Source organism: Podarcis filfolensis (assembly GCF_964270895.1).
Source record: "Podarcis filfolensis genome assembly, chromosome: 12".
Classification (NCBI taxonomy): Eukaryota; Metazoa; Chordata; class Lepidosauria; order Squamata; family Lacertidae; genus Podarcis; species Podarcis filfolensis.
In genome coordinates this window covers 47,751,928-47,779,692 of record NC_139614.1, presented here as the reverse complement: position 1 = coordinate 47,779,692, position 27,765 = coordinate 47,751,928, and the positions used below count along the sequence as shown (strand labels likewise).

The following is a 27,765-nucleotide window of genomic DNA, read 5'->3' as shown; positions in this document are numbered from 1 at the left end:
TCGCCCCTGGGCTTCTCCCCTGGCACGCCGGCCCTCTCCTTGCCCTCCAGCCTCAGCCGCGCCTGTTGCTAGGCGACCGCTGACACCAAGGGCAAAGGCCTAGCATGGGCCACATCCCAAAATGGCCGCCGGGGGAGGCGCCGCCGGCGGCGACGGGTGGCTTCTGCGTCGCCTCGCTTAAAACCGCCGCGGCGGGTGCGGAGGAGCGGGGTGGCGGCGGGAGAAGCGTGGGCCTTGGCGCAAGCGTGCTGCTGCGGCCGCCGCTGTCAGGCTCGTCGGGTGCGGAGCGTTGCTGTGGCGGCGGCGGCGGCTGCTGGTGCTGCTGCTGGTGGTGGTGGGCGGCTTTCCCAGGCCCCTCCGCCTCCCCGAAAATGGCGAGCCACCTGCCGCCGTGCGTCGTGGACGGCGGCACCGGGTGAGTGAAGGCGGGCGGCGGCCCCCCAAACCCTCCTTTCCTTCGCCCCAGAATGGGCATCTTCTCTGGGAGAACTGGGGCGCCTTCTCCCCCAGAGGAGCCAGCCCCCTCCTTCCACCACCAAGGCCCTTCCATTTATAGCCCCCTTTCCTTATCACGTTCTCTTTCACCCCTAAAAAGACTCGCTGCCTCTCCTCTCGATCTCCTCTTTCCATCTCGGGGTTGCCCATGGCAGCCTCTCCCTGCCAGCACCTTCCCACCCTACCCCAAATACTGATACGGCTTAGTATTTGACCCCCTTCTCCCCAGGGTGGGGGTACGTGTTCTCATTGTCAACACCCCACCCCAAATTCCATCTTGCCACAACCAGATTTGCCTTTTTGTCTGTCGTCTTTTTCTTCCATCCACCCCAGGGTGCTTGCTCTTAGGCTAACCTCCTCCGGCATGTTCCCTTCCCCAAAGGATGTGAGATTTCTCTTGGTACCTCTTCTCCCCTTCCTGCTGCTATAGTGTCAGGTTTTAATGGCCTATTTATTCCTTGAAAACAGTTAGCCGAAAGAGATTAGTGAAGGGTTGCACCCCAGGGTCCGTTCGCTCTCCCTTCAATCCTTGATGCCTTCGGTGGCCTCTATTAATAAGAAGTCATTTCGGCACATAAGCAGTATATAAATTAAATAATAATAATAGCTGCTTTGCTTTACCTCCTCTAGAAATGCCCCTTCATCTCTGCAGCTTTAAGAAGGAAGCCTCTATCTAGGTTTCCCTCTTATGAATAGAGGTGCCAGGAGTCTGAAATCCTAAGGAGCAGGAGTACTCTGTTCTCTGTTCTGCCCTTCCTGCTCTCTTGACCTCCGTTGCCAGTGCTTTCAAAGTGTCCAAAATGAGCTTACAATACTTCTCCCCACCCCTGCCTCGCTAATTTGTGCTATCCTTGTTTTACACAAACAGCACACCCTCCCCTGAACCAGGGCTATCTCCAAAGCAACCAACGACCTTGCATTTTATGCTCTCTTTTAATGGTGTGTTACCTGGATTGACCTTCATCATGCTTTTGAGGCACCCTTAGCTCAGCACGCAGTCCACGGATTCTCTGCCTGCTATACCCACAATTTAGCATATTTAAAATGATTGCCTCTGTTGTGTTTCTGCCCTACTCTCATCCCTTTCGTTCTTCTGATCCCTTGTGGATTTTCTCCCAGTTATATTATTTTGCCAGCTTTCCTACCTCTTAAACTCTTCCTCCAACCTCATATTTCATATATTTTGATATGATTGATTGTATATTCAGAAGATGTTGAGAATATGCTGGCAAGTTGAGGCTCCCCACCACTTGGTCAGTTTCTGGAATTTGTTGAAGGAGTTTCTTGTAGGAAGCAGAAAGTGTTTTATATGTACAGTGTGATGATGTTATCCTTCCCTCTCTCCTCACCTTATGCAAATGACAGGGTTAAATCACAAATTCATTTCAAAATCCATCTCTTAAGCCAGAATGTAAAGCCCTTGTACCCCACCCAGTCCCCCACCCTCTGTTTTCTTGCTTAACCTCCTGTAGAAGAATTGGTGACTACAGAAGCTTTTGGTCATACATGCTAAAATATTTGATTCTCACATTGTGGGTTGGTCTATATAACCTTGAAATTTATCAGTGTTAAAAGCCTGCAATTATCTATTCATTGAATACTTTTTGAAATGTATGTGCATACCTGCAGTTGTGTGCTACAGGTTGTATAATTCTTTGATTTATAATAACTCTTGCAGCTTTCTTGTAAAAGGGGAAAAATCAAGTTTTTAAACCCATATTGGTGTAAAAGAAAAGTAATGGTGGGGGAAGGTTAAAACCATAGGGCTGGATCTTTGTTAGTCACGCTTGGTTCTAATTAAAATAAATGGTACTTAAATTTATCATGAATCAGCTGTTACATTGATATTAAGGTGAACTCACTGCAGCTACATTAGTCTGGAACTGACCCATAGAAGCAACAGGTGGAGGGGTGATAATTCCAGTAGTCACTGGGTAGGGGAATTTTTGACTTAGTATGGTTCTTATTTGTAGCACTTGGACATGTGCAGCTTGTCACTATCTAGCGCTGCAGATGAGGATCTTCTTAAATTACCACCTCTCTGTACAACTGTTAAAAGGTGTTTTTTTGGTATATGGTCACCAGATGGGCAACAGTGTAGTTCTTCTGTGTTTGGAGTAATATTTACCCAAGTTACAACCCTTCTTTTTGAAGTCCTCTCTTGCACATGCATCCCCAAATCCCACAACTACAAATTCTGCCAACACCCTCCTGAAAGCCCTGCCCAATTTACTCCACACACACTTCACATTTTGCAAGTGTATGATTGGCCAAGCTTTGTCAAGAAGGCAAACCCCTCTTAAGTCTGGCTGGCATGCTGAAGACCTGCCACTTTCCAGGCTTTCTGGCAAGTGCTGGCTGATCACCTAGAGTTCCTGGATTGCAGGATTCCTGGGTTGTAGCCAACAAATTTCTACTTGGAGCAGATCCTTGATAATTAATGGATGTAAGTTAAGCATATCTATTCATTTTTGTTGGTCTGTTCTGAATTTGAGTAACACTGGATAGAACTCTCTTAGGAAGTGCACATGTGCCATATGGTAGGAATTGTATAGCAATTGACCAGTGCTTTCTTGCCAAGACATTTGTTTGATGTCACAGTCACAGATGAGCAAGTCCTAGTTGAGCAAGTAAGGCTGGAGTCTGTGTCAGTCTCCATCTGTTGCCAGGAGAGTATGAAACCCACAAAACATTGTGAAGATGATTAATTTTGACTGTATCTTCAGTATCCATATGGAATTGAGAAGTGATGCCAATAAAGGTTTGATGATGATGATGATGGAATCGAGAAAAGTGTAATAAAAATCATTTACGTGTAAATTGGATTTCCAATGCCAGGATGCCTGTGTTATCAACAACAACTGTTTTTATGATGACCACTGTTATCGTAATTGTTGTTTTTCTGCATTTAATTTCCTTCTAACCTTATTGTTTACAACCTACTACAGCCACTATACCTGCAACTCTAGGGAGTACTTCATGCATCTGATGAAGTGGACTGTAGTCCATTGAAATTTATGCCGTAATAAATTTGTTAGACTTAAAGCTGCTGCAGGACTCTCTGCTGTTTTGTGTTATAGCAGGCTAACACAACTGCCCCTCTGGAAATTCAGCACCATGCTTCTTAACAGCAATGCCTCTTCCAATGCCCCTCCCTCACGGCCCATTGCGTTTATTTTTAGACTTTCCTTTTTAAGTAACATGACCAATAAACGACTCTAACCAGACTGTAAAAGTCTAGGAGAAAAAGGCTTGGATCTATCCTATTTTTAGTGCCCCCTCAGGGCTTGGGTGTGCCCATAGAGCACTTGGCTTTTAGAGGCCACAACACAAGCTACTTTTAAAACATTACTCCTTTTGAAAGATTTGCCATTCAAAGTGGGGGACCAGGGTTTGAGAAACATGAGTCCAATGTCCTGCTGGACACACATAGCTAGTTGTCCAGCTCTTGTGATCTGGGCCATTTGGTTTAAAATATGCAAATTAAGTGTAACTGCACAATTTGTGATAGTATTCTGATGTCAGATGTTGGTTTTTGTGCTTACAGGTGGAATGGACTTTTTCCTTTAGTGTAGAATTCCAGGGACTAGTTTTGCTCTTTAGATGCCATCTGTAGTATGTGCACACACTCTTGTTAATTTAGGAAATGAAAATGAGTTCTTCTCTGAAATCTTTTTCGCCCCCTCCTTCCTTCTTCAAATGATTTGGAAGATCCATTTGTTTCGGTTTTATGGTCTGCTCTATGCTGAAAGTTCAGAATATGTAGAAAAGTAAAAATTCTAATCTATCTGCTTATTTAAACCTGCTCACCGGAAAGCAGCCCCAATAGAGAGAATATTGATAAAAAATAAAATAAAAACAAATGCTGGTTTGGATGTGGCAAGTGGGAAAGTTCCATAAGTGGGGGAGTAACTAAAAATGCCTTTCTGTCTGCTCTTCTTTCTCTGCTTGGTACAAAGCAGGCCTCCTTGATGGACCATGGAGATTGCACAGTGGAGAAGGTGCTCTCCTTGCTATTTGGCTAATGTTAAAATCACACGGAGAGCAGAGGAGACACAGGTCAGCAAGGCCATGGATTAGCTAACATTTTGCTTGGAGGGGGCAGTCAGAGATCTCATAGAATTGTAGAGTTGGAAGGAGCCATGAGGGTCATTTAGTCCAACCCCTCCAATGCAAGAATCTTTTGCCCAACATGGGGCTCAAACCCACAACCCTGAGATTAAGAGCCTCATGCTCTACTGACTGAGCTATAAAAAGCAATTAGTGGATTGCTTTTTAACAGATGTTTTCAAGATGCCATTAAAATGCGCTCACTTCTCTCAAACACCTAAACTCCAAAAAGCCTCCCCATAATTTGAGCTTTTGTGTAAAATTTTTATAGGGCAAAATGAGTTTAGTTTGAAAAATGTCATGAAAAATGTCAAATTGCGCACAAAACTATGTGCCTGAATTTTTTCTAGTTCTGGAAATAAGCATATCATTATTGTATGCATTTGTATGTTGACATTGAGTGCTGCCACACTAAATTATTGATTTCTTATATATGTAGAACAAGTACTGTATTATGTGGGACCTATAACATTGCCATTTCCACAGATTAGTGGTTGAATAGGCACATATGGGGTAAGGTGATCTCACAAGTAAACTGGCCCCAAGCTGTTAAGGGCTTGATTTTACTGTTTTATCTCTTGTAAACCACTAGGAAGTGTTGTTGTTGTTTTTTGGCAAAAATCAAATGGAGTATAAATTATATTAAATAAATAAAACAAGCAAATAAATAAATATAGTAACACCTTGTACTTGGCCTGGTAACAAATCAGCAACCAGTTTCTGGTCTCTGAGCAAAGATAATTACTTGCTGAAAGGGTTTCACTCTTGCCAGCAATTGTGTTGCAGCACTAATTGAAGCTTCTGGATCAAGCGCAAGGGATGCCCCACATAGAGAACATTGCAGTAATCCAGACTTGCAATAACCAGGCGCACTGTACCAGGCGCACTGGTAAAAGGTGTTTCTAGCCACTGAGGCTTCTTGGGCCTCCAGTGACAAAGATTGATCCAGAAGCACACCCGGAGTGTAATCCCACCCAGGATAGAGAGTTGACCAGCGTCTCAGACATGGAAACCACTCACCCATAGTGGCTCCATTTTGCCAGCATTCAAGCTCAGCTTGTTTTCCCAAATCTATCCTGCCAGTGCTTCCAGGCACCTGTCCAGGGACTTAACGGCCTCTCCCAACTCAAGATGTTACGGAGAAATAAAGCTGAGTGTTATCAGCATATGGATGGCTCCTGGCCCAAAAATTCCTAATGGCCACTCCCAGTGGCTTCATATACATATTAGCTAGCACTGGATATAATAAGATAGTGCCCTCTAGACACCCCAACTAAGCAGTCTTCAGATGTGAGCCCTTTAGATTGCAGGCATGTGTTTCATTAGTAGAACCCAAAATGGTTTCAGCAATTGCTTGATCCTTTGATTAATAATCACTCATCCTGTATCTCATTCCCTGGCCATGATTTTAATTTTTTATTTTACTTCATTTCTTCTACCTAAACGCACTGTCTGCCAGGTTCTGCTCCTCTTTCAGTTGTATAAATCATCTCTCTCTCTGACAAGTTTCCCTAGCGATCAGTTTACATGCCCCTGATTTCATATGGTCAGAATGATCTATATTAAGATTGTTTGGAATGACACGTGCCTTGATGTTGAAGTCAAACTGCATTTCATATTAACTGTTAGTTTCAGCAGTGTAAGGTCTCCTTGGGAGCCTTATAAATCTGTAGTGTTGAGGCCTTGCTGTATTTGGATTAAGGGTATGCCCCTAAACATACATGCCTGGGGAACAAGTCCCACTGGAATTGGTGGGACTTATTTCTAGGAAAGCATGCTCAGGACTCTGCTGTAAATTAATACAACTTCTAAAAGTGGTGGTATATTATCATTGTTATTTATTCGTTTTCTATGCTGTCTTTCATCTGAAGATTACAAGGTGGTTTGCAATATAAAAAGAAAAAATAATGCCCACTCCACATAATTGTTTAATTAACCAAAGGCCTGGGAGAAGAGGAATGATTGCCTGGCGCCCTTGGCAGAGCATTCCACAAGCAGGGGGCCACTGCAGAAAAGACCCATTCTCATGTTGTCACCCTCCAGACCTCTCATGGAAGAGGCATGTGAAGGAGGGCCTCAGATGATGATGGCAAGGTCTGGGTCGGTTCCTATGAGGAGAGGCAGTCCTTGAGGTGTTGTGTTCCTGAGCCATTTAAGGCCTTATAAGTCAAAACCAGCACTTTCAATTGGGCCTTGAAATGAATTGGCAGCCAGTGCAGTTGGGCCAGGGTTGGCATGATTCCCCCACTTTCAGACCACCCTCTTCCTGCACTGTTGAGAAAACAAGGTCACTCTAGAGTGTGCCTTGCATTGAGCAAGAGACATGTCAGGACAGCCCCATGGTTATCATGGAAGCCATGAAGTCCTAAGCCACCTCAGGACCAGTCGCTTCAGCATGGATGTTGAAGTCCCCCCAAACCAGCAGTCTGTGAGTCCTCAGTACTGCCTCCGAGACCAGCTCTGTCAGCTCAGGTTGGGAGACTGCTGGGCAGCAAGGTGGGCGGTAAACCAGCAGAATCCCTAATCTGTCCTGATTGCCCAGTGTCAGGAACACACAGTCTAGATCCCCCCACAACTTGACAGAGACCCTGGAGACACAGAGAGAGTTTCAATAGACAACAGCAGCTCCCTCTCCCTGGCCCTCAAGTTGGCCCTGATGCTGCCCCGAGTACACCATGGACCAGAGTTTTCCAAACTTTTCATGTTGGTGACACACTTTTTAGACATGCATCATTTCATGACATGGCAATTCAATTTTACTAGCATCTTATGGGAGGCATAGCTGTCCTTGATGAGGTCCTCAGATTGTCTCTTGAAGAACAGGGTTAAACTGAAGCCTGGTGAAATGGTTACTGGTTCTTACCTGGTTGAAGGGACCTATCCTTGCTTTGCCAGCCAACTTACAGACTTTCAGGGAATATACCTCATCACCTTTGGCTACCAAGTGAGTTGTTAAAACACAAGGCTAGTCCAAACACTAAGTGTTGTGTGAGTCACTAATTATACAGTATTTTGTGTAGTGCATTTGTATAATAGCAGCTTTGTTGTTTCACAATACGCATGTGAAGACTGCTTCACTTTCTTGTTTTAGGTATACAAAACTGGGTTATGCAGGGAATACAGAACCACAATTCATTATCCCATCATGTAAGTAATTTTTACTCTTCGTTATAAAATATGTGTTGATTGATGAAGAGAAGCGACTGCTTTTCAGCTCTCTAGCTCAACTTTCTTTGGGTGGAGTACATTTTGCTCTTTTTTGAGAAACGGTATTTACTACACTACTGTGCTTGGCTAGTGGATAGCTGAAGAGAAAAGCTTGCTTTCCTTCTTTGCCAGGTCCGGCCCCCATTAGGCCAGTTTCTGGTTGCTATGACAAGTCCTGTTTCCTGCCTATCTCCATTGTGTTGCTGCCAGGGATCTGCCTTAGCAGACAAGGGACTTCCTCTTTACCTGACACCATGGATACAACTTGAATAATCTTCCAGTCCATTTATATACTGAATTGCAGATGCCACCTGGCTGTGAAATTGTACATATTTGGCTAGGATTTTAGAGTTTAGAAAAGGGTGGTGTTAATGGGATGGCTTCTTGTAATTCTTTTAATGTAGGTATTGCAATAAGAGAATCGGCAAAAGTTGGTGACCAAGCACAGAGGAGGCTTACCCAAGGAATTGATGATCTAGACTTTTTCATTGGAGATGAAGCCATAGATAAACCTACCTATGCTACAAAGGTAAGGCTGGCGTAAAAAATGAAGCACCCTTCAAAGAAAAGAAAGAAAGAAGCTGTGGGGCAGGCTGATCTTTGCTCTTGCAAGGTGTAGCTCTGCAGGCTGTTGCAACATGTAGCGCAGTGCAGTTTAGTGAGGACACATGTTTTTAACCAATCTGATTCCACAATACTTCTTCTATGGATGTGTTGTTAAGATGTAGCAACCTCAGAGTGGGTATGACCAATGCACAGAGAAGAATTGGGTATTTGAGAGTTCTGATTTGATTATCCTTTACCACGCAAAAGTATCTTGCTCCTTTAATCACCTCCACTCTTCCTCTTTTGCTGCCCCATATTCTTGAAGCCCTTCCCAGTACTTGGTGCCTCTTTCCTTCAAATCTCTCTTTAAAACCTGTGAAGTCTTTAGCTCAACCCTTAGTCGGTACTTCTTTTTCATTTCCATCAAGGTTATGTGTACATATGTATTTGTCCCCTGTTACCCTTGCCTTTCTCTTTACTTCTCTCTTCTCCCACTGTTGCAACCTAGACTGCAAGTTCCTTGCATATGTGACTCCATAAACCATGGCACTGTGTCTGCATGTTTTGTTCAGGTTTATGTTGGCTTTCTCCTGATCAGGCAGAGGCCAAGCATTGCAAGGGTTCTTCCCTTCCCATGCTGCATCTCCTGTCTCTTGTCCTGGTACTGTTGCTGTCTGACTGCTGTCTGTGTTAAGGTGTTGCAAAAGACTTGGAGAGCACTCTCACTTGGTGTATGTAGGGTCTGGCAAGGTCAGAGCACACTGCCTTGCCAGTTTCATATTATTTGCCAACTGAAAGCCATTGAATTATGATGTGTACACAGAACATGGCATGCAAAGGGACTCTTCCCTTCAGCATTTCAGTGTTGGGCATGACTTGTTTTTCTTATTTAGAAGCCAATTGTGGCAGGCCCTGCTCGTGATGAGTTCCTTGCGTGCAGCGTGTCTGCTGGATTGAGACAACAGAATACAAACCTACTCAGATTATGCAAAAGTGACATGCTTTTCAGTAGTGTGATATTTTTCCATTTACCTTTGCTTCAGTGGCCTATACGACATGGTATTGTGGAAGACTGGGATCTTATGGAAAGATTCATGGAGCAGGTTATTTTTAAATATCTTCGAGCTGAACCAGAAGATCACTACTTCTTGATGGTAAGTGGAACAGGCCAAAGGTTTGCCATTCTTAAATGTATGTTTTACAACTTTTTTTAAAACTGGGGAATAGTTAGTCCCATGTTCTCTTAGGTTAGTATTCCTCATCTTCTCCCCTGTGGATGTTTTGGACTGCATTGTCCCTGATGGGGCTGAATAGCATTGCAGTACAAACATCTAGAAGGCACCAGGTTGTGAGGAAGACTGTCTTAGATTCACATATATTTATAAAAACAGCACTGCTAAACACACACACACACACACACACACACACACACACACACACAGAGTGTCAATGCCAAGTTTAATAAAATGTGTTTTATGCTTTTATAATTTAATAATATCTTTTAAAAACAGACTGAGCCACCACTGAATACTCCTGAGAACAGAGAATACCTCGCAGAAATCATGTTTGAATCTTTTAACGTGCCAGGACTTTACATTGCAGTTCAGGTAAACAGTGAATCTCTCTAACAGTGAACAATATCTTCGCAGAATAAAGTATGGACATCTCTGCACGTTTTACCTAAATTAAGGGTTTTTAGAGTGTGAAGGTTGCTTTAATTTGGAGGCGAAAACTTTTGTTAGATGTGATGCAATCCATATTTATTTATTTAGTGCTTTTTTATCTATTGTTCAGCCAAAAAGGCTTCTTACAAAAAGCACCTTACAAACAATAAGTGAGAAACGATATAGTTGCAGCCCGTAGGTTTGCAATTTAAAGGATGGAGAATCAAAGGAATGAGGAGGGAAGATGAAAGCAAGCAAACTCAAGCACCAGTTCTTAAAATTATGATGTTTTTATAATGATCAGCTTAAATGGAAACACTTGAGGGGAGAGGAGGAGCCAAATGTGGTTCGATGGGTCTCTCAGCTGAACCAGTGGAGTGGGTCCTGTGGCCTCACCTTTCCATCTAATGTGGCTAGGTAGAGTGCCAGCTAAAGGATAGCTAATGAGGGAGAGAAGGGAGCAAATAGATCATTTGTTAAACTGAAGGTGAACAGGACCAATAGAGCATTCCTGTATCTGTTTTGTACACGAACTACCTTTTTATGTGGATTTTAATGCATGCTATGTTCCTGCTATTTACCTCTGATTTTGCTACAACTCAATCTAGATGTTCTTGTTTTACTTATGTTTGTGGAAAGTGATTGATAAAAACACTTTAAGCTCTAAACTTTGCATTTCAAGAAGCTACATCTAATGGTACTGGGACAGACTTTTCTTAGAAGTGGCATAATATGAAGTCTCTCTCTGTCTTTCTCCCCTCCTCCCCCAGGTGGCCCAGCAGGCAACCTTTCTGCTTGCTTTATATAGCAGATGGAGATTTCATTTCTTTTAGATAAGACTTAACTCCTTCCCAATGTTTAAAGTTCTTAACATATTGCTGTCTTGGCAATCCCTTTAACAGGCTGTTTAACACTGGCATTATTATCCCCATATGTTTTCCTACATCAATAGCAGCTTGTGTTGTGGCTCCACCACAGCATCCGTGTCCTTGTGGCTTCTGAACACAGCGTGGCACTAGTGCATACCAGAAAGGGAAGGTGCAAGGTGCAGGGAGCTTGGTGCTGGGCAGATATATAAGTGCTGGATTAGCTCTGCTGCACCACACAATGCTGAGCTCCCTGTGCCTTGTCCCTTCACCTCATGCTGTGTTCAGAAGCCAGGAGGTCTGGGGTACCTCACCTTCACTTCTGCATGGGCCACTACTGCCCCACATTCTTGTTTTTTTGTTAGTTTGTTGTGTTAATAGCGCCTATGGGGAATCCTGGGCAAACCCTGGACTGTGGTAGAGGGGATAAGGAGGGAAAGTTGCTGGTTAGCTCAGTTGGTTAGAGTGTGGTGCTGATAATACCAAGATCACGGGTTTGATCCCTGTATGGGTGCATATCCTGCATTGCTGGGAGTTGGACTAGATCAGGCTTCCTCAGCCTCGGCCCTCCAGATGTTTTTGGCCTTCAACTCCCATGATCCCTAGCTAGCAGGACCAGTGGTCAGGGATGATGGGAATTGTAGTCTCAGAACATCTGGAGGGCGAAGGTTGAGGAAGCCTGGACTAGATAATCCATGGGGTCCTTTCTAATTCTATGGTTCTATCATTTTATCATCTCTTTAAAACGTCACTTCTCTTCCCACCCCATCACAGTGGAAAAAACTGGCCTCTTGAAAGTTGCTACTTGCATCTTGAGTGAAGCCGCTGTTGCCGCCAATACAAGCTTTCTTTGAACTACAAATAGTAGTTTTAGCTGTTCAGGCTTTCACTCTATTTACATAACAAAAAAGCACATGTGAATTGCATTCATGCAATTATCATGGCGGCTGGTTTCACCCTCAGGCTAACTCTTGGTTTAAACTGGATTTGAACGGAAGACTTCCTGTTTCACAGCTCAAGTTCCTAGCAGCTCTTAGGTTTCTAGTTTTTAATCTGTTAGTTCTCAATTTGGGTGGTGGTTTTATGGCTGCTGAATGTTGTGGTTGTAATCTTTTACCCTGTGCAGGCCGTGTTGGCTTTAGCTGCGTCTTGGACTTCACGGCAAGTTGGGGAACGTACTTTAACTGGAACTGTTGTTGACAGTGGTGATGGTGTGACCCATGTCATTCCAGTGGTAAGTGGTATATGTGTTCTGCATCATGTATATTCAACATTATGTGCTTTTCTTACCACAGCTGAAAAGCACAGGCATATTATTATGTGAATTTTTGAAATAATAAGGAAGGGAATTTATTAAATCAACACGTTTAACATATAGTATCAGAATGTGGTAGACACACACTGATTTGATCTCAAATAAGACCATGCTTTTAAGTGAAGCATGTGAAGATCTTGCTTGCCTTTTGAAAATAAGGACATATGAAAACGGTGTTGTGTAGGAAAAACTAAGTTGTCCAGGATCTCAGAATCTATACATTAAGTCAAAGAACCCAAATGAAATTTTGATTCCTGTTTCTTGAACAAAAGTCTCTTTTGTTTTATTGTAAACCACTTTGAAAGTCCATTCAGATTTACAAGTAGTATGCATTTATTGCATTTAAAAGATTTATATCCTGCTTTGAAAGACTCCGCAGTGTAGCTTCCACTTAAAATTAAAAAGCACATACAATAAAATCTAAGATACAATAAAAATGACAAATAAAGCAGCAGACAACACATTAAACCAAAACCAACACAGAAAGCTGAAAAAAAATTCAACACATGCCAAATGCCTGGAGAAATAAAACCCTCCCTTTAGTGTGGGGGTTTCATTGTCTGGATATTGCAACCAAAAAAGCCTTGTGCTGAGCCCCCCACATGCCTCTGAAGGTGTCAAGCATGGAGAAGGGCCTTGAATGTTGAACGCAGTGGTGGGGCAGATTCATGTGGTAGGATGCGATCCTTCAACTATCCTAGTCCCAAACTGTTCAGGGCTTCGTATGTAATAACTGGCATTTTGAATTGCAGCTGGAAATGAACAGGAGATTATGCAAAGCTTGACTAATGTGCTCTTCAAAGAGGGCTCCATCTGTGGAAGCCCAAAAAGGGCATCTCGTTTTGCCCCAGTTGTAGTTTCTGAATGCTTTTCAAAGGCAGGCTGAATGCTTTTCAAAGTGCATTGCAGTAATTTCTAGTGCAGTATGGCAAGGTGGTGACGTGGATGAAAGAAAAGGGCAAAATCCCCACTGGGACCATGCAAACCTTTGGGTGCATGAAAAGTAGCTTTTTGGATCCCTGCCCAGGTTGATTAAAATAGCTGCTTCTCCCTTAGGGCATGCTTTCAACTGTGCTTCTGTCACTGCAGCTTAATTCTTTTGGGACCCTGAAGAAGCTAAACTTCCATTTAGAGCATGAAAGTAAGAACTGGTTCACACAACTGTTTTGCTTGAACCAGGGCCCTTCTTATTTCCATCCTAGTTTATATTATGCACTTGGCAAATGGGTTGTCTTGAGCATTTCTCATGAGTACATATTTTGCATGCCTGCCTATTGTGCTTTAGGCGACAGCAGTGCCGAATGGTGGCTTCTTGTAGCAGGTGGCATCTCAGGGACTAGTTTGCTGTGGGCCCAGTGCAATCCAAGTTGAGGGAGAAAAAGGTTGGTCACCTGCAAGAGAGGTTGTAGGAACTGCAAGAGAGGTTGTAGTTGCTTGATTCCAACTTACCTGGGAGTCACTCCCAATGAACTAAATGGGGCTTATGTCTAATAGACATATGTATAGGATTGTGCTATCGGTATGGCTTCTCTTGAGCTATAAACGCTAGATAGAAGCAACTGTTTGAACGTGTTGCTATGGATCTACTACTCATAACCCCCTTTTCTCCTTCTCCTATAGGCAGAAGGTTATGTAATTGGCAGTTGCATCAAACACATCCCCATTGCAGGTAGAGATATTACATATTTCATTCAACAGCTCCTAAGGGAGAGGGAGGTGGGAATTCCACCCGAACAATCATTGGAGACAGCTAAAGCCATAAAGGTAAACACTTTTGTGAAACTAACCAGTCTGTCCAGAAATAGATTGCCAGTGAATCATTGAAATATAACAACTTTGTAGTAAAATATTCTCCCTGCGCCATCTTTTCTCAATTGTTTATTACTAGTGGCTGTGTTCTGTGATTGTTGCAGCACAGCGGTGCCATGCATAGACAGCTAGTTAGAGTTTTTGGGACCTGGGGAAAGGAAGTGAGCAGGATAATTTCCTGTAATCTTGCACATACTCTTGTCCCTTTGTGTCCCATAAGGGAGGGGGTTGATGGGAAAAATAAGTCGTGAAAGGGAAACTAGGGCAGCGGTGACTGAAAAAGCAAGAAGAGGTGAAACTCAAAACTGGTGCAGAGTCGAGACTTTTATTAAACTGATTTCAAAAGCCCCAAATTTTTTATTTGGCAAGCATTTTTTCCTCTGGGGCAATGGTTCTATATGTTCTGTTTCAACAAGGTGTCCTCAGAGTTCTGGTCCTCTTCTTCCTTATAACAGAAAGGGAGAGATGGTGCTTATTGACAACCAGAGCAAAGCCAGCCAGCTAGATCTGTCTCGCTTGCCAGGCATAGGGAAGGGCATCAACTTCAGTGGCAAAAGCCCCTTGGCTATCCAGTCACATGAGGTTATTGCAGGCATGCCTGCAAGCAATTCGTGTGAGCTATGTTTTTCTCTGCACTGGCCACACATGGGAATTGCTTCTGGCCATAATTGCCTGCAGGAGCTAATGTTACTGGCGACATAGAAAGATCATATTTTGTGTAAGCAGGCAGTTGGATATGCTGCAATTCCACTTTTTTTTACTTGTGCTTATTATGGGCTTCAAGAGGTTGAGACCCTGAATTTTGGTTCAAATGGCAGACCCTCCCACTGGTGTTTCCCATATAGCTGTGCTTCAAGGGATATTCTCTCTCTTCGACTGCAGATCAGCCAGAGAGGAGAGTGCTTCTTTACAAGCACAGAATGCCATTTGCTCACAAGCTGTTGATTGTAGCATTCTTAAGAAAAGGGCGACAGATTCCTACTGATTTGGATGCTGCTGTGTCTTTTCTCAATTGCATGCCTAAGGCCACAGATGTACACTTTATTGGGAATGAGACCTTCTTGCATTCACATAGCCTATCCCTTTCATTCAATAAAATAATTGTGTTTCTTCATCTTTGTATTTCTTCATAGGAAAAGTACTGTTATATTTGTCCAGACATAGTGAAGGAATTTGCCAAGTATGATACAGATCCACGCAAGTGGATAAAGCAATATACAGGCATCAATTCAATCAACAAAAATAAATTTATCATAGATGTTGGTTATGAAAGGTTTCTTGGGCCAGAAATCTTCTTTCATCCAGAGGTAAGAGTCTTCTGTACTAGTGCATGTTGTTGGCATCCACCTTTCTTGATGGACAATGGAGTGTGCCTCAGGGGGTGAAGACAAGCTACTGTGGCACTGGAGTGAACTCTCTGGGACACAAGCCAGGGCAGTGTGTATGGAGGTCCTGGGCTGCCCAGATGACAGGACCCTCCTCTCAGAGAAAGCAATGCGTTTGGCACCATCTTGACTGCAGGAGTTGCTGGAAGGAGGCGTACAAGGCACCATCCAAGCACCTTAGGGACTCCACTCTGGATTTGTGTAGGGTTAACTCCTTATCCTTTTCTTCTCCTGAAGATACCCTGCAAGGCATAAGAGGTTATGATCAGAGCTGTCCTTCTCCTAGATGTTGACAAGCCCCACTTCTCTCTATAGTATGTGCAGAAACCTGCCTTCTTGACTGTTAGACCCACTATTGGTCTTGTCTGCTCAATCCACCGGAGTGTGTCTTCGCATGCAGGGGAGGCCCCTAACTCACTGAGGGTTTGAGACCCATCAGCTACCCTTACCTGGTTTAACCGGGCAGTTAAAGCTGTTTCCAGTGTGTGTCCACTGTCACATGCTGACAGTGTCTAAGAGCCACAGGTGGACAGACTACCCCAGAAGGAGCACGATGTATCCCCCGCCAGAGGTACTGCCCCTCCTCTAACACTCTATACAACAACAACAATAATATTAAATGTAATAATTGTACTAGTCATATTAGGAAGGAATGTAATGGCACTTCTTGTGAGAGAGCACCACCTTGTGGCTGAATCATAGTAAGATGCATTAGAATTAAATGTACACACACAACTGTTATTAACAGTTCTCTTTGCTTTCTAGTTTAGGGGAACTTACCATGTAACACTGGTAACACGAGGGAGTTAGCCCTTAATCTCCTGCAGTCTCTATACTGAGAACAACTAGGAATGGGTATTAAACGTTGTATAAGCCATGGAAGAAGCACTTCTTCCATGATATGATATTAACATATTATGTTAACTTATAACTGTTGCAGATAAGTTTGTGGTGGCTGCACTGATGCCAATGTATTACAGAAGTTACTTGTTGCTCCCCTGTGTTATTACAAAATTGTTTTTGTACTGAGTTGGGTTTTTTTAATGCATTCCTGCTTTCTTTGTTGAAAGCTGCTTTGAGCATGATTTTTTCATGTGTGGAAAACGACATACAAACAAAGTGAATGAAAATGAAAAAAAGAAAGAAAGTTAACACCCACTGATTATCTGTGGGACAAACTGGTGGTAGACAAATGGTATTAATTACTACTGTGGCTGCACGTGTGAGGTTTAAGTAGTAAGGAGGTGCTATTACCAATGTCAACTTGAGCTATCTTTTGGGTGGATCTGATGAAGTAGGCTGTTGTCTGCAAAAGGACCTTGTCAGTCTTCATTGTGGCACAGCACTCTGAGACGTTTCTTGTTGCAATGGGCTAACATAGTCCTCTAAACTATGTCTCTTTAGCCTTTTCACCGCAGCCTTGCTTGTGTGTGCATATAATGAACCCATCACCTGTGTTTCTACTTACATTTCTTTTAGTTTGCCAATCCAGACTTTATGGAATCCATTTCAAATGTCGTTGATGACGTTGTACAGAACTGCCCCATTGATGTTCGGCGCCCTTTATATAAGGTACAGTTTGGGGGGGGGTTGTCTTTTTTTGGGGAGGGGGTAACTTAATGCATGTTCATTTGGTGTCCCAGATATTGTTGGACGCCATCAGCCCCATCCAGTATGGCCAGTGGCCATCAGTGATGGGAGGGAACTCTAATCCAGCACCATCTGGAGGACCATGGTTGAGCCACCTCTGACATAGATTCAGAGGAGCCTCTGTAAAGCGTATTATGTGTACAAATCCCAAAACGAATGAACAAAGAGTGAAAGCAGTTAGTTTTATAAGTGACAGAAGCCCTTAATCCTTTAATATCTAAGAGCAGTGGTCATGTCTTGCTTGTGTGATAGATTGGCAGTACAAGTAATATTAACCAACTGCAATCCCTAGAAGTTGATTGTGTTATTATTGTTTATTACGTTCGTATACCACTCATCATCTAAAGATCACGTGGCAGGAGAAATCATCTCGCAGATCCTGACTTATTCCAAAGGTGATAACCATAGTTTTCTGTTTGGATAAAACAGAAAATTATGGTTCCTTGGAGAACTCACTCTGTTGATGTGCCCTGCAGGAAGAGGAGAGCAGGGAATGCATATTTGGGCTTATTAAGCTGCAATACAACCATCCAAATGCAGCCAGGGGTGGGAATTGGGGAAAACTTGAACTTTGAGAGGCACTTCCTGCATTTATTTCCCTTAAAATAGGTAAGAACGTTGGTGAAAAGTTCCTGAAGGTTTGTGTAGACACAAAGTGAGAATGAGTGCTTTTGATAGGTTCGACTTCCACAGGCTGGTTCTCAAGCTATTCATCAGCATGATAATACTAGATGGGACTCTTTTTTTATATATAGTCCTCTCACTTTCACCAGAATGTCCTTAGCGTGGCAAGATGTGGCATTTGCCATGTAAACATACCTTTCCAGAAACTTAGTAAATAGCAGACTCTTCAGACGTACACTGTCTGTGGAGATTCTGCTTCAGTAATGACTGTAGATGGATCCCTCTCCCCTCTGTGAATTTTTCTGTAATAGGTTTTGAAAGCCACCTAATCTGGTAGCTAGCTTTTGTTTGTGAATTCTCTCCTGTACCTAACCCCATTGATGTTTGTGAATTGTATAAGCTAATTATGTGTAGGTTGAAGATGCAGCCCTTAGCTTGTCAGGCTATTCATGCATTAATGATGCCAGTTTCTGGGTATTATTTGGCTACTTCCCTAGATGTGTCTAAAGAATTGAAGGAAAATAAGCTGGGAGGCAACCGTGAGAGAAAAGAACTGAAGGAAAATGGGAGCCTTATTGTCATGTGGATTCTCTGAGAAGAAATTGATTGTTAGCACTCTGGTAATAACAAAGAGTGCTGCTCCTTCCCTGCTGGCTCCTTCCTTTTTGTATTTCTAGGGTATGTTAGTAATTTAAATGCTAAACACTGTATTTGGGAGTCCCACTGCACTCTCCATAGCAGGGAGCCTAGCTGAAGTCTGCTTTTATTAATTTCTGTCTTTCCGTTGGTTTCTCTTTCTGAAATCTTTCCCAACTGGGATTAAATTACTTAGATCTTCCCCGGAGTGCTCCATATTTTTCCCTGTTATGCTGCTTTCTGAGCATCAGTCAACGTTCTCTTACACTCAGCTGACAAAATTGTGCTCTTTTCAACATGGCTGGCCATGTGAGGCAGTAATCAAAGATGATCACCTCCATTCTGCCTTTCAGAGTGTTCCAGCTCTCCCCAATCGTACAGGGTTCTAATCACCCTCGTTTTGGGTACTTTCTTATCTTTTAAAAATAAAATTAAAATTGCACAATTTAAATAGTGTTTTATTTTGGAATTTTAATTGATTGTAATAGAACAAGGGAGGTTGAACATTAAAGGAAACATATGGATGAAAATCAATTGTTTCTAAAAATGAAATGTAAGTGATCAAATACTATTATAGTTGGTGACTGATGCAATTTTGAAACACACCATAGGTGTATCTATGCTCTGTAACCTTGCACTGCTTGAAATACAGCAGATGGGACATGTGCGATGGGCCTGCTCAGAGGTGGTGTCTGGTTTTTTTTGTTAGAAGATCAGCAATTTTCAGATTTGAGTTCCTTAAAAGCTCTCAAGTGGATGCCATTTGGATGCAGTGATTTTTCAAATTCCAATTTGTCAGTAAGGCCTAGAACTTTGTCTCTCGTCATAACTGTTTGCCCCAGTTCCTCAGATTCCCTTCCTGAGAAAGTTAGTTGAGGCACAGGGATCTCACATACATCTTCCACTGTGAAGACAGATTGGAAGAATTCAGCTTCTCTGCAATCTCCTTTTCCTCCTTTTGCACACTTTTGATTCCCCTTTTGTCCAAATGTCCAGCCACCTCCCTAGTAGAATTCAAGCTTCTCATAATGTATTAAAACATTTTGTTAGTGGTGGCCCTTATTTTTTTCATGGTGTGCTCTTCTAATTTAAATGCCGTATTGTCTGCTTCCTTTTCTTTTGCCAGAGTTTTATGTTCCTTTTTGTTTGGAAGATAGAAGCCTTTTTTCCTCAACTAGCTTTCTTCACTCTGCCCATTAGCCATGCTGGCATCCTCTTGTTCTCAGTGGTACCTTTCTTGAGCTGCAGTATGCATTCTAGCTGAGCTTCTATTGTTGTTGTTTTGATACTCACTCACCCAACACCATTCTGGAGAGATTTGATCTTATTCCCATTCTTTTTGCCAACTTCCCTTTTTTACCAAGCTCCTCTGTTTTGGGAAGTTTTCCTTTTCTGAAGTCCAAATGTGATGGAAATCAATATATTTGACTTAAATAGCTCTATTGTCTTGCTGGACAAAAGGCAGTCTGCTAGGGCTGGGCGATACCTGGTTTTCAACATTACGATATATATATAACCAGCTAAATATCACAATGTGGACGTGGGTGGCGCTGTGGGTTAAACCACAGAGCTTAGGACTTGCCGATCAGAAGGTCGGCGGTTCGCATATCCGCGACAGGGTGAGCTCCCGTTGCTTGGTCCCTGCTCCTGTCAACCTAGCAGTTCGAAAGCACATCAAAGTGCAAGTAGATAAATAGGTACCACTCAGGCGGGAAGGTAAACGGCATTTCAGTGCGCTGCTCTGGTTCGCCAGAAGCGGCTTAGTCATGCTGGCCACATGACCCAGAAGCTGTCTGCGGACAAACGTCAGCTCCCTCGGCCTGTAAAGCGAGATGAGCGCTGTAACCCCAGAGTCAGTCACGACTGGACCTAATGGTCAGGGGTCCCTTTACCTTTAAATATCACAATATTAATATTGTGATACATATCTGTGGCAGTGGAGGGCCTTGCTGAGTCTCCCAGCGGCAAAAGAGGGTCCCACCATACCTCCCCGCAGCAGTGGAGGGTGTGCTGCGCTTCCCCACAGCAGCCGAGGACCTTGATGAGGCTCCCTGCGGCGATGGAAGGCCTTAAAATGCAAGGAAGTAGTAGATTTAATAAAAACTTTAAATAAACTTCCATATAATATATTTAATATATTTTCAACTAATTTTAAGAGTAGTTTAAGTGATTTACTAGTCGCTGGTATATTGCCTTATTGAAACACTTACCATGATGTTATTTCAGTACCGGTATTCAATTACGGCGATTTATCACACAGCCCTACTGTCTGCAGGATAAAAACAAAGGTCCTAAACTGTGAAGGCTGATTAAAGAAATGCCTTCAAACCATTAAGGCTGTTTAAAGATGTTAGCTTAAAAACTGACCGTGATAGATAGGTGGCACTGTCTGATCAACATGACTCACCTGGCTGCACTGCCTAATAATGAAATATGGTATTTCTTTTGACTACAACTGGTGCTCTTTTTCAAAAGCTGCCCTTGGTTCATGGTAGGACTATGCTTACTTGAATGTTATTGTGCAGCACAGTGAAAACTGCAGAATATAGATTGCAGCATGCAAGGTGCTGAAATGATGGCAGGGTAGCTCAACTTCTTTTGCTGGTATGAAAGTGGGTCAGCACAAGGGGAGAGTGAGGAATAATGAAGATTCAGGTGCAGACAGACTCTCATCATTAGGTCACAATACATATACATTCTGTACTTTTTAGAGCACTTAAAAAAAATGCCACTAAGACTCATGGCACTCAAAAGTCAGGGTCTGTCCAAGAAGATACAGGCTGTTGCTATGGAAGACTCAAGTGTCTTCCTCTCCCCCCCAGTCATATGTATTTTAAGAATAAGGAAAACATGCAGAAGATACAAGACTTCAAGATACATAAACAATAAAGTTTTGGAAGAACTGGGCATGGAGGAAGAGGTTAATTTCCTTTGTAATAATAATAATTTATTATTTATACCCCGACCATCTGGCTAGGTTCCCCCAGCCACTCTGGGCGGCTTCCAACCGAATATTAAAAACAATACAGCATAAAACATTAAAAACTTCCCTAAACAGGGCCGCCTTCAGTTGTCTTTTAAAAGTAAAATAGTTGTTTATTGCCTTGACATCTGCTGGGAGGGCGTTCCACAGGGCAGGTGCCACTACCAAGAAAGCCCTCTGCCTGGTTCCCTGTAACCTCACTTCTCGCAGCAAGGAAACTGCCAGAATGCCCTCAGAGCTGGACCTCAGTGTCTGAGCTGGACGATGGGGGTGGAGACGCTCCTTCAGGTATACAGGACGGAGGCTGTTCATGAGCGCAAATCACCCCATGTATGAGATAAGCCAACAGGAGGCAGTAATGGCCACCAACTTGGATGGCTTTAAAAAAGGATTAGACCAATTACTTGAGGGTAATTCTGTCAATGACTACAAGCCATGATAGAGGCTATGCTCTGCCTCCAGGGACCTTGGAGATGGAATGCTTTTGTATACCAGTTGCTGGAAACTTCAGGAGGGGAGATTGCTCTTGTACTTCTGTCCTGCTTGTGGGTTGGTCAACGTGAGCACAGGATGCTGGACTAGATGGGCCAGTTTGAACCACCCCTTCAGTCCTGCTATATACCTTTAAAAGCCACCTATGCTGTTGCATTAATGTTGCTTTTAGTTGACCCTGCATGTGTTTCTGTGTCTATTGAGGCAGGGCAGGTCTGTCTTAGGTCTTTCAGGATTGCAATCCCTTTCCTCGTGTTTATTTTCAAAGTCTCTCTGTGTTGTTAAGGCTAAGGGCAGATTTACATAACCCCAAAACAGCCTTGAGCGCGTTGTAAACTTGCAGCATTTTATAGTTGCTAGCTTGGTAAGCTGGTTGTCTGCTTATGGCTACACAGTGGCTTATGGCCACTGGCATGACCAGTTTTCCAAAAGCCCAAATGTAACGTGGCTTTATCATATTTGTGTCCTGTTCTTCCTCCAGTGGCCGTGCACATGGCGCTTTATCTCAGAATTGCCATGTGCTCAGTGCTGCTCCTGGGTCATATAGCCTAAAGGGCAAAAACTGTTCCATTTCTTTGCCCTATAGAATGTGGTTCTTTCAGGAGGATCCACGATGTTCAGGGATTTTGGGCGCCGGCTGCAGAGAGACTTGAAAAGGGTCGTAGATGCTCGACTGAAAACCAGCGAAGAGCTCAGTGGTGGTCGGATAAAGGTAAACGGTTTCTACTGTCTATTAAATGCCTGAACGAGCAAAGCAAGTGCACATGTAGCTCTGTTAATGAGGCCTTTAAGTCAGATGACATTTTTACTAGTGTACTAAAAGCATCTAGTGAAGCCAAAGCCCAGACCTGAGATGCTGCAGCAAAGGGGAGATGGCTTTAACTGGCTCTTGCACTTGAGGAGGTGATGTGATGAGCACTGCTTCTGACTGTTTCTGGATTTTTCCCAATCCAAAGGAATCACAGCATTCAGAAGGCCTCTAGAATTTCTTTTCTTTTCTTTTCTTTTCTTTTGTTTTCTTTTCTGGAAACATTTTTATTGTTTGAACAACAAAAACAGAACAATAACATGATAAATACAATAATACAAAGAAATACAGAAATAGTCCCCATATCCAATAACTAATAGTCCACTTATCCTCACGGGTCTCTCCACAGTGTGCCATGGGTGACCAAAACAAGTGCTATATTCGAAGAATTTCAAGCCTGCTGCAAAAAGCCATACCAATTACCTGTAAAGTCATCCTCCTTAGTGTTTGCACTTTGTTAATTTCTCTAAGAAATCAACATGCCTCATATAACTATGCCATTCCATTATACTTCCTCCCTTATGCCACCAATTATTCGCCATCACCAGGATAAACATAAACATTTTTTTATATGGAGAGTCTTGTTTCTGACCATCATATACATTCAGCAGTGACAGATATAGCTTTGCTTCTTTGTTTTTCCCCCAAGCATTTTAGCTCATTCCTCCAATATCTGTTCTCTAGAGTTTCCATTTTGCCACAACTGCAAGGTGTTGCTGGTTCATAACTGAACTAGGTCTCTTCAGCAGTTGGAGGTGCTGATGTGAAAATTTAGACCTGCAAAATGGAGCCGCAGTGTAGAAATGATAGAAGCAGGGATATACTTCTGCATTTCCTTGTCCATTCCCCTCTGGACTGTACATGACAGTACTGTGATCTAGCATCCTTTTGCAAGAAGGTGGGATGCGTGGGTGGGGAGCTGAGAATGTGTTTTGAGGTGCTTGGATCTGGCATGTGCCAACTAAGCAGGATAGCAGGTAGAAGATGTTTGAAGCTGTGGGGACTTGCAACAGGGTGTGGGACCCAGACAGGGCAAGCTGCGTGAATGCTGGATAAGTAATCTGTACCAGCCTCAGTACATCTGTTTGTCTCTGCATAGCTGGACATTCAGAATTCTCCTTCCCTTCTCTCATAGCAACCATCTGGGATTAAGGTACAGTTGCTTCTCTGATCAGGTTCAGATAATCAAGGTCATGCTGTGTTTTGATGATATACTGAACTGCCGGTTGTGTTTGCTTTTACAGCCCAAACCTGTTGAAGTTCAAGTGATAAGCCACCATATGCAGCGCTATGCAGTCTGGTTCGGAGGATCAATGCTTGCATCAACAGTATGTCTCTTATGAAAACACTTTGTTATAGAATAACATTACTGGAAAATAATTGGAGGCCATCTCCTCCAATGGCATGCACGGTGGCATAATTCTCCTTAGGTAAAGGAGAATTATTAGAAGATTAACTTTCGTTTGGTGTTCTTTCCATTGCTGGGTATTGTTTTATTTTGCATTACCACGTGAAGTTCTACTGTCTTCTGTTTCAGGGGTAGCCAACATGGTTTCCTCCAGATGTTGTTTGACTTCAAGTCCCATCAGCTCTAGCCAGCATGACCAATAGTCAAGGGTTGTGGGAGTTTTACTCCAAAAACGTTGGGAGGGCACCACTTTTTATTTTCTGTTTTGTTTAATTTTGCAGGCTAGATCTGAAATTTTACATTCATATTTACTCATTATGGCATAATTTGTGGTGAATTGTAGGAAGGTATGCCTTGACCTGAATTTTATTGTATTATTAAGTAATGTGGGTTGTTGAGGGTAGCAATGCGTTTTGGAGTGTGTGTGTATATTTATGCCTGAAACAGAGACAATTGGCCACTGTTGTTTCCGAAGTCCAATCTCTCTGCTACTGTCACTGCTTCCAATCCAACATCCAAGAAAGGAATTAGAGTACAGTGGAACCTTGGTTGTCGAATGTAATCCATTCCAGAAGAGGTTCGACTTCCGAAACGTTTGACAACTGAGATGCAATGGGCAGTTGGCAATTTCAATGGAGAAAATGGAGAAACGCGCCTCGGAAGCCGTTTGACTTCCAAGTCACGTTTGGAAATGGAAGCATTCACTTCTGAGTTTTCGGCGTTTGGGTTCCGAACCATCCAGCTTCTGAGACGCTCCAAAACCGAGGTTCCACTGTACATTGATTGATCTTATTTTGCACTTACCACACTTGTTTCATACTTGCTTTGTAGTATGCTTTGTTATTAATCTTGGTTTGTTTGCTTCTTCATATGCAGCTCCTTTTCTCTGTTTGTTTTCTCAGTCAGAGTTCTTTGAAGTATGTCACACCAAGAAAGATTATGAGGAATACGGTCCTGGTATTTGCCGCCACAATCCTGTCTTTGGAGTTATGTCTTAATTCTCGTCGTGTGGTGGTGCCTGCTCTTGTGTCTAATGGAGATCCTTTTGCTGGCGAGGAGAAGAAAGCACTTTGTGTAAATATCAGAACACAAGTGTGGATGTTCGCTTGCCTTGGGGAGGAAGACTTCAGTCCTACCGTGTGCAGTGGAATCATGCATTGCAATGAAATGGACAACCCAGAACCTTTTGAACAAAAGTCACACGTATGCTGACGATTTGAGACTCTCCTCAGCATTAGCTTCTAGATGTATGGGGCAGCTCCTGTTTGGAAGATGGTGGAAACAGGAATTGCAGGGATAAACAGAGGCCAAGAAAAAAAAAAAAGCCAAAGTTGCTGTAAAACTTCTGGAACAGGGAAGAGTGCTCAAAAGTTTCCTGCATTGATCTCAGCCCTGCAGTCCAATATGTAAGGAGGAGATTTTATGCTTGAAAATTACCCCTTCGGTTTCAGTGGGTCCTGTTGAGACTTCATGGTCTTCCCTGAACAGATGAGATTGTAAAATGGGGCCTTAGTTTGTAGAAAAATTAAAAGTACTGTAACCTTGCAATACAAATGTTTTATTTTGGAGAATTTTGTATTTTATGACAATTATCGGGTGGGTTTTCTGAGTGAGCACAAAGAACTAGCGATGCACGAGGACTGTGGGAGTGATGCCACTTTCTGGTTGAGGCATAGAGTGGAATGCCTTGGTGAAGCAAGAAGGTAACTCAGTGGGGCTCTCTTTGAGTATGTAAGTGTGTTTTTGAAAATGGTACTGCTTTTTATGTGAGTGAGATGAATTTTTAAGCCTCCGAAAGTAATGTATGAGATTTATTACTGCTATTTATTGAATTCGTGTTTTCTTTTTTTTTAATTTGGGGACTAGTGAGTAGTAGTTGGCTACTGATCAAATAAAAGCTGTGAACATGTTCACACAGATAACTGTTCTCGTGGTTAAATTGCTTCTTGTTGAAGGTTCCGTTTCTGGGAAATTCCACATTTGCTCAAGAATGGGCTAGTTTGTCCCTATATGTTTGGGAAAGAGCATGCCCATGGGTCGCAGATTTATGACTATAAATAGATCAGTCCCACTGATAATCTCTTGTGTACCAACAGTAGCAGTAGAAGAATGTAGAAGATTTAGTTGGTTGGCGCTGCTATATTAAAGTAAATACATAACCTCAGGTTGGCACTTTGACATAGTGGGTTGTAATCAGTAGCAGAAAGCATATTCCACTCATGCAAGGAGCCCCCCCCCACTATTTTTGCTGGTCCCTCCTACCCACTTAATTGCCACACTCAGAACCTTGATGCTGAGGGTTAGGGGATCCTCTAGAATAGTTCTGGATATGGCAAAAAGGTCTGCAGTAGGTACAGGGATCAGGGGAAATTGGGTTGTGTGGGCAGAAGGAACCACTGAGTGCAAATGACTGTAAATAAGCCTGCTCTCCCCACTGCCTTTTATTGTATATTTATGCACAAATGTGGGAATTATGTGAAAGGTGGTAAACTTCCAGAACTCCTCCTTGGGTCTTTCTCTGGTCATATGCAAGAAGCAGGGAAATAATACTTGTATAATTCCTGTAACAAAGGTTTTCTTCATAAAACATGGGCTGAAGACATTCAGTGACAACCATAAGAATGCAGGAAAAGTTATGAAGTCCAAGTTGTTGGAGCTTTGAAATCCTGTCCTATGTTAGAAGAGATTACCTGCATTTGCCCATCAAATCTCAGGTGAATTGGTTAACACTTCCAATGCATATATTCTTGATGAGATCCTGACTTCATTGCACTTAGGTCCCATGGAAATCAATGTAGAAAGTTGCATTGATTTCAGTAGGCGCTAAGTGCAACCAACTTGGTCAGGATCTAACCCATTGTGTCTAATGTACAATCCCAAAAGAATGCAAACTTCCGAACACCAAATAGTTTATTGTCAACAAATTTGAGCTGGATTTTTTTTTAAATGTTAATTAGAGGTGGTTGGCTTTCCATCCCACCAGCCTATCCATTGGGTTGTCTCACTAGTAAATGTCTTGGGTTTCCTTGTTATAAACCTGAAGAATATTGTGCATATGTCTCGCCATGGAACTTTCAATTAAATACAATTAGCAAAGCCTTGACGTGACTTGAAGTGCTGATCTTCCTGTAAATAATTCATTCTTTATGATCATGCTGTTCTCTCTCATCTGGAAAAAAACCACAGTTCTGCCAAACGAGTGTCTGAAGATCCCAGAGCGAAAAGCTTACTCAAAACCACTAGGGAAAGGGATGGAAGCAGGAATGTATAATCTTCTGCTTAATTGAAAAGCATTACATAATGTCGGAGTTGCTGTGAAATGAAGTAATACAGTCTGGTAAGGCTGTGACCAGTGATGTCGATTTTTCTTTTTGAACAGAATTTGTTTTAACGCATTTTTGTTAAGGGCTTCTTGGAAGGGCAAGGGAAGGCAAGAGGAGTTTTGTGGGAGCAAAGCGAAGCAGTCAAAAACTTCAAAAAACACTTTGATACTCTTGTAGCACAGTTTGGGAAAGGTAGACTGCATAAAATCAACAATCTACATGTACATTTGATTGAAAATATATTTTCCATAGGTAGTAAAAGCTTGACACCAAACTGGAAAGAAGTAATTAGCAATAGTCTGGTCAGGGTGGAGTTCTTAAGTACAGTATCTTCATTAGTGAGCCTGCTGAGGGGAGAGGATATAACACTTAGCAAATTAGCTGGTGACACAAAACTGAGGAAAACTGCAAACATTTTAGAGGATAGCCTAAAATAATCTCCAG

General features: G+C 42.7%; 1 protein-coding gene across 3 annotated transcripts; it reads left to right on the top strand.

Annotated features, from left to right (window-relative positions):
* Positions 1 to 25,915, top strand: ACTR3B (actin related protein 3B). Of its 3 annotated transcripts, none has more exons than XM_083579861.1 (12): positions 1 to 415; positions 7,697 to 7,752; positions 8,217 to 8,341; positions 9,402 to 9,512; positions 9,870 to 9,965; positions 12,015 to 12,122; positions 13,824 to 13,967; positions 15,146 to 15,319; positions 16,877 to 16,969; positions 22,369 to 22,494; positions 23,835 to 23,918; positions 24,901 to 25,915. In XM_083579861.1, exons 1-12 carry the CDS (start codon positions 105 to 107, stop codon positions 24,994 to 24,996), a joined length of 1,524 nt encoding a protein of 507 aa, XP_083435987.1. In that variant the 5' UTR covers positions 1 to 104; the 3' UTR covers positions 24,997 to 25,915. The 3 variants fall into 3 exon arrangements, 2 of the variants coding, with proteins under 2 accessions (XP_083435987.1, XP_083435988.1); XR_014540489.1 differs by having other exon boundaries at positions 102 to 415; positions 22,385 to 22,494; XM_083579862.1 differs by having other exon boundaries at positions 117 to 415; positions 24,905 to 25,915.
* The last annotated feature ends 1,850 nt before the right edge of the window (positions 25,916 to 27,765 follow it).